The sequence below is a fragment of the Pteropus vampyrus genome, unplaced genomic scaffold (genome assembly GCF_000151845.1).
Source record: "Pteropus vampyrus isolate Shadow unplaced genomic scaffold, Pvam_2.0 Scaffold2, whole genome shotgun sequence".
NCBI classification, from domain to species: Eukaryota; Metazoa; Chordata; class Mammalia; order Chiroptera; family Pteropodidae; genus Pteropus; species Pteropus vampyrus.
In genome coordinates, this window is record NW_011888783.1 from 10,120,537 (window position 1) to 10,128,391 (window position 7,855).

A 7,855-nucleotide genomic window follows, 5' to 3' on the forward strand; every position below is an offset into this window, starting at 1 on the left:
ATTTGTCAGGACCTTTGACAGGCCTGCTGCGTTTCATTCTTGCAGGTAGAGGAAGGATGTAAGATCTCCCTGGTCCCTCTCAAGTATTCTAGAGACCCTGGCCATATGCCTATCTGCTCAGCAAGTACAAATAACTTATAATAAGCTCACTGGTTACAAATACATTACTGATAATTTACTGTGAAAGGGCTTGATTTCCCTTGTATACAAATCATACTGTCCAGCTTTTAGTTTCTAATATATTCTTCCCTAAAAGGAACTAGAACTGCTTGAGGAATCCAGATGAGCTTGAAACACTTTGCTGTTAAAAGAAAGATTATTTTCAAAGCTATCTGAAGGTCGTAACAAAGTAGGCAGTTTGGAGGAACTCTCACTGCTCAGTGTGTGACAATTTGGAATATCAAAATGGAAACAGGAATTTTAGTTAATTGAAAAGTCGAGTCTGTTAAGTCATAATGTCGTTATTATGATCAAAGGGAACAGACAATTAAAAATATGCTAAAGAAGCATTCTCAAAGTGTGGTCTAGGGTCCTTTCAGGGTGTCAGTGTGATCAAAGCTGTTTTCATAATACTACTAAGATCTTATTTGTTATTTTCACTCTCATCGTCTCCCAAGGATACAGTGGAGCTTTCCAGAGGCTATGAGATCTGTGGTGACATCATAGCCTTCATGGCTAATGGAGTGTGTGCTTTGTATTCTTGTGTTTTAAAAGTATTGATTTTTAACATCTAATACAGTAAATATCGATAGATATAACCTACATAAATAAAAGTCATTTTATTTGGGGCCCTCCATCTTTAAGAATGTAAGCAGATTCTGAGGCCAAAGAGTTTGAGAACCATTATGCTAGAGAAAGTAAATCTGACCAATATAGGTTAATCTGTTAGTATTTACATAAAAGGGATGAGGTGAATCACTCAGTTCATTAAGGCATGTGGAACATTTTGGCTTACACTGATATGGTACTTCCACTTTATTGATTAGTTTAAGTGATGATTATAGTAATAGTGTTGATTCGTTTTCTAAAACAAATGTTTCCTGTTGAATTGATATTTGGAGATCATTGATTTTTAGATAGATCACTGGGCGGCAGTAAGTGTGGACTATAGGCAGACATGAAGCCTGAGCCTTCTGAGGAAATGACAGGCCTGAAAAATTGACATTGGGTTCACCTTATTCTACCACTATAAGCATTGAGAAAAGATTTTGTTTCTTTTTAAGTGGTACATGTGCTTGTGAGCAAATGGGCTATAGTTTGCAGAATGGTTGGGAGAGGCCAAAAAATCTTCCTGAGAATGCAGAGAAGGAACTTCTTAAAGTCCCTGAAAGCCCTTGCTCCAGTCTGAGAAGACCTTTGAGCCTGGTTAAGGGCTAAGGATACTGAGATAGAGCCTCTGCTTTCTGGGGCTATTTTAGCAGTGGTGTCGGTTCTGTTTTGGTTTTTACTGATTAATTCTTTTCCTATTATGTGTCATATTTTTCTGCTTCTTTATATGCATAGTGGTTTTTGATTGAGAGATATTTACCATATAGACTTACTGAATATTTTAGTATTTCTATAAATATTCTTGAGCTTTGTTCTATATTATAGTTACTTGGAAACAGTTCAATCTTTTTGAGGCTCATTTTTAAACTGTTAGGTGGATTCAGAACAGCCTTTGGTCAGCTCACTAATGAGATAATACTTTTTTAAGTACTCTCTCTAATGTCCCATGAATTTCAGTAGTTTTGAACTTTGGCTGGTGGCGTCTCTGAGCCTCATTTTCTTCAGTCCCTTCCCTGGCCTCACACATCTGCTGATTCATACTCAGCTGAAGATTCAGGGGATGCCTTTACAGATCTGCAAAGTTCTCTCTCTGTGCAGCTCTCTCTTTAGTAATTTGCCTAGTAAACTCTATTCATCTTAGATTGCCTGGAGTCCTAACTCCTCCTCAACTCAGGGATACCGCCAAGCCCCACAGGGTTCCCCTACCTGCACTGAGGCCTGGAATCCTCTCCGGGCAGTTGGCGAGGCAATCATCTGGCTCCTTCATTGCCCCTTTCTCAGCAATCACTGTCCTGTGCCACCTCATGACTAACGTCTGAAAACTGAAGTTTCATATATCTTATGTGTTTTTTGAGTTGTTTCAGATGGAAGTAAAACCAGTCCCTGTGATTCCATGTTAGCCAAACTAGAAGTTTTAGAAGTACTTTTGAAAAAGTATGAGATAACTCCTACTTTGCAGTCACTTAAAATGGCCCTTTACTACAATTATTTTCTGGTCTGTGGTTAAACAGTAAAATTTCATGCCACTATAAAATAAAATCATTGTGGACACATTCAAGTGGGTCTTTTTAGATTAGCAGGAATTCATAATGTTTTATACTCACAGTAATCTTACTCTGCTTCCTTTTTGCACATGTGTTATTTTACCTGGAATGTATATTTTCTTTACTTTAAATGGTGCCTTCAACAACCTGTCATAAACTCAGTTCTGTTAGTGAATTCTGTTCTTTCCATTACTTTATTCTGTCCTTGTTAGTACTCTTATATGATACTAAATGATTATTACTGAAATGTTGCTTTGTGTTCTTGGTATTGTTCAGACATTGAATATCCTCAGGTTCTAAATGTCCTAGGACTTGTGTGATAGGACTTCTTCCATTTTTCTATTTTTCCTTTTGGGGAAAATAGACCCATTTTTTTTCTTCCCTCCCCATTTTATATAGGGATTGACATAAATAACAATCAGTAAAATTACAAATGAGAAATATCTTCCGGATTTTTACTATTTATTATTTATACATATAAGATGGACCACTGGTTTTGATTGGAAAACTTAATTTCTTTTCAGGTGATTCCAAGTATGACTTGCTATGTAAAGAAGAATTTATTGAACTCAAGGACATATTCTCTGTCAAGCTGAAACGGCGTTATTTTGCTAAACAGCAAAGAAATGGTACTTTCTTGGGTATCACACTCTTCATTTGTTTAAAAAAAGAACAAAATAAATTAAAGGATTCTACACTTGATCTTATTAACTTTAGTGAAGACTACTGCAATGTATGGTTTATACAGTTCAAGAAAACTTTAGAAGGTAAGAACACTTCATGGGAATTTTTAATGGGTCTAATTTCCTTGATAAGGGTTATTAATCTAAACATGATGTACGTATGAGCACAACAATTCTTCCTTATTTTGAGGTAGTTTCCTTCTAATCCTAGTTGAAGTGTTTTATTCAGAAAAGGGTAATGAGTTTTATCACATGCCTTTTCTTCATTGATATGATCATATTTTTTTCCTTCATTTCATTAATGTGGTGTATTACATTGATGTTCATATGTCGAACCATCCTTGCGTTATAGGAGTAAATCTCATTTGATTATGATGTGTAATTCTTTTGTTGTCGAATTGCATTTGTAGGTATTTCGTTGAGGATTTTTAAATCAATATTTATAAGAAATATTGGTCTGTAGTTTTTTGTTTTTTCATAATTTTTTCATAATTTTCATAATATTTTTATAATATCAGGATAGTGTTGGCTACATGGAATGAGTTAGGAAGTAACTCCAAATGACCACTCCTACGAAGAAACTTTGATAATCTGAAATAACACAATTCTTAATTTAGTTCACTTGAGAGTTGTTTTTAAGAATGTATATGTCTCTTGGGCTTATATTAAAATTTATTTTCCTTATACCTATACATTGATGGCAAGTGCATGTAAATACTGACTGACTTGAGAATAACACTTTTTGAATATAATATTTAAGTTGTTTATTTCAGGATAGATTTTTCTAAAGGTAGATATCCAGAGAAAAGAGAACATATTTACTAGAATATTATCTCCTAATGACTTCAGTATATCTGAAATTTTGTGTCATTTATATATTACATACTAAATAAAATGCATGAATACAAATACAGTGCAATTTGGCTTCTTAGACAGTATCATGTTAAACCGAGTTTTAGGATTGATTTTTTTTCATAGATTTTAAATCTTGCTTGCTTTCTTTTTAGTTCATTTCTTTATGTTTTCCAGGTTGATCAGGGTAGAAGCACCTGGTGTGGTGTATGGTGCAGTTTGGAGTAAGGTGACAGAGGACAGAGATGGGCACCAGACAAAGAGCAGGCCCATGATGATGTTAGAAAGTTTTAACCCAGGCATCATTAGTCAAGAAATCTGACGACCCCAGTTGCGTAAGGGCAGTCAACTGATAAGGTGACACTCATAGAAGATAAACTGATATAACAGAGTAAAATTAGGTGGCCCTGTTGTTAAGTGGCCCCCATGCATTCTTGTTAGCCCTTTTGGGACCTTCAAGGAGACCTGATTCTTTCAAGAAGACAAGAAACCACAGAGGCCATAGTTTAATTAATCTCTCCGAAAATAGAGCACACACACACACACGTGTATATATATTTAACTAAAAGCATTCTACTCTAATAGTGGGTCTTTTATAGCGTTATTTTAAATTCATGTCAGAAGAGATTTTTTTTTAGAGCTAAAATAAAAATAAAATATTAGTTCAATTGAATTAAATTTCAATTATATGGGCAGGTACTCATGAGACTTGCATGGCCTATAAAATAAGAACATGTCATTTGATAGGAGAGGCAAAACTCTTCCTTGCACCGAAGATCTGAGGAACTTTTCCCATGGGACTTATGAGAGGCTAGCTGAGTGATGTGAGAGGCAACTTCCTCAATATATCTTACCCATAAACCCAATTGTGAGTAAGCAGAGGACATCATGACGAAGCTCAATTTAGTAAAAGCAATTTTATAGGAGTAGAGGGACTTGTCCAAAAAAATAAATACAAACCAAAACACTTTCAAATATTTTTTCAGCTTGATGAATGATGGTTTGGCCTGGTCTAGGGGTAAAATCTAGACAAATTATAGAGATGAATAAACTACATATCTTTTAGGCCTTCATCTTTTGGGAATGTTGCTTTTTGTACCTTCGATTTTGATGAGTTGGAGACAAGTAAAATATATGAGGTCAAATTCTCTGGCATGATTCTGGAGTATAGAGTTTGCTGATTAAAAGCAATAGATTGACTTTTGAAATCAACCAATACAAACAAAACAGGGCTGAAATCATCTAATAAAAATAAAGGAACGTAACCAAGATAGGCTGAATGAATGACTGCCCTATCTCTGCCCCCAAGTGGATTCAGCAGATCCTTCTCGAGGAGCCAACTCCTCCACCTCCCACGCCTCAAAATGACAGATCAGGGTCAGCTTCATCATACGAAAAGGAATGGTCAAGGCTCCAAAGCTCTTTACCAAATGTTATACCTACACCTTCTTTTTAAGGTTACAATCTTAGATTTTTCTTGATGTTTCACTTTCAAATCCATGTAATCCAGATATTCATGAAAGTGTCTATCATCTGAGAGTCAAATACAATTGACTAAAGCCTCATTCCATGTGTCTTTCCTAATCTTTCTGGGATGAGGGTGATTGCTTCCTACTTCCTGGTTCTCTCTGGCTCTGATTTCCATGAAATTATGTTTATTTGTGAAGTAACTTCCTGCATCACATCCATTGTCCCTGCTCTGTGCCACACTGCAGCAGGTTTGGCAGATGGCGATGGTTCATTGGTTTCCAATTTTTTTTTTAAGTACTCACCCAAGGAATTTGTGTTCAAAGCAGACTTAAGTTTGAGGCAGGGTTGGGGAATTTAGAAGTTTACATCACAAAAATAAAAATGACTTACAGTTGATTATTAAACATCAATATTTTAAGTCCAAAGACCTTGATTTTAACTGGTGCCGTGGCAGGACCAGAAGACTAAAAAATTTTTTTTGCATTGATTTATTCAAATGTTTTCTTTAATTAGCAAATGGAGTTTTTTTCCTGCCAGCCTTTTATGTATTTTCCCCCTTTTTTCTGTCTCTTAAACATGAAGAAGACAATAAAAGCTTCAACTAGTTGGTCTGTTAGTCTAATTAGTCTAACAATTATAATTTTAGTATATTTAGATATTAAAAGTTTTCTTCAAATATGCACATTTATATTTCAAACTAGAATAATGAATAAGTTGTGATGAATTTTTGAGGTAAGAACAAACTAGCAGCACTAGGAGAAGAAGGCAACTCAAATAAATTCTAAGACCGATTGACAGAGTGACCAGATTTTGGTGGGTATATAAATATTAAAATGGAGTCTTAGAACTGTTTCTATTTTTTTGAAAATAAATTAAGTCCTTTTACATTCTAATTTTTTTAACACAGTTGAGCACAGCATTTTTACAAGTCTTACTAATAGAAAAGTTACTGTAATTTTATTCACTAATAGGCAATATAGATTAATTCATCCAACATACATTTTGTATTAGGCACTATATTAAGTGCTGGGACTACAAAAATTAATGAGATTTAATCCTTATAAAACACTTTTGCCCTGGGAGACAGATAAAAAAACTTGTAAAGGTGTTAAGGGTTACAATGAAAATATGAAACAATAAAGATCATAAGCATTGATCATTAATTCAGAAATTCAGATCTTTAAAAAACATATTTGATTAAGGCTGATATGTAGTCATTAATAAGTCTAATACGTAGTCTTTGTGGTGAAAGCCATTTAACAGTCTTTTTTTGCCTTTTTATGCTTGTGATACAAAGATAAACATGCTCAATCTTTAAATAAAGCATCTGTGTACACTAGATATATTAATCTTTATTCAATTAGAGTGTGATTTAGTCTCTGCATATTTGGGTTTTCTGGAAATGATGAATTGCAAGCTCCTCTGAATTCTGAACCAACGTTTCTTCTAGACACTATAATCTATACTTTAAAGCATATTCATATTTGAGGTATATTGCAGTATTCTGTTGGAGACGTTTGGCAGGCTGGCATTTTGAGAGGAATACATGAAAAGGTGAAGAAGAAGAGTTGATGTGATGGGAATAGATTAAAGCTTTCAAAGAACTAAATACAGAATCTTGGGGGAATACTGATATATTTAAATTGGCAGAGAAAGTAATAGAACTAAAAATAACAGAAATGGTCGAACAAAAGAAACCTTACAGGACCATTGAATTTTGTTATATTTAGGTTTCGTTAATTTATTTTTAATATTTAATGGTTAACCAGAGACAATTAAGAAAGGTATTTTTTGAACATATTTGGTTATTTCTGATAATTTTCTGTTTCATTTTTTAAAATTAAATTTATTGGGGTGACATTGGTTAAAATTATATAGATTTCAGGTGTACAATTCAATAGTACATCATCTGTATATTGCATTGTGTTTTCACCTCCCCGAAGTCAAATCTCTTTCCGTCACCATATATTTGACCCCTATTACCTTATCTACCCCCCACTCCCTCTGGTAACCACTTAACTGTTGTCTGTGTCGATGAGTTTTTGTTTATTTGTTGCTTTCAGTTTTATATCCCACTTCTGAGTGAAATCATATGTTTCTCAACTTTTTCTTATTTTGCTTAGCGTGATTATTTCGATTCATTTATGCTAATTTCATAAATAGGCCAATATAAATGAGTCATATTGATTTAATACATTTTGTCCTAATACTGTAGCATGCCCTTCTCACTCAACAGCCTTACTCAGTTTTCAGCTATGAAAAATAAAATGGAAAAATTATTTAAATACTTGTTTTTATTCCTAAGAAGAGTAATTTTTCCTAGTTTCCTACTAGATGTCAAATCTAGTTCCCATATGATAATAAAATTGGTCTTCATTGGATGTTTTCCTTAATAGCAAAAAACCAAGGCTTTTTAGAATATTAATTTTGTTTAATAATTATAGTCGTGTATAAGAAAATCATGGTGAAATATATTTTTGGTTTATTTTATCCAAACTATATCATCAATTATCATAAACCAGGCAGAATTTTTCTTAG

General features: G+C 33.9%; 1 protein-coding gene across 1 annotated transcript in view; it reads left to right on the top strand.

Annotated features, from left to right (window-relative positions):
• CERKL (ceramide kinase like) overlaps window positions 1-7,855 on the top strand; it is a 100,698-nt gene that overhangs the window by 39,691 nt on the left and 53,152 nt on the right. Inside the window, exon 2 of the mRNA XM_011356607.2 lies at window positions 2,837-3,079. Coding sequence (XP_011354909.1) covers window positions 2,837-3,079 — 243 coding nt within the window. The remainder of the gene's footprint in view (window positions 1-2,836; window positions 3,080-7,855) is intronic.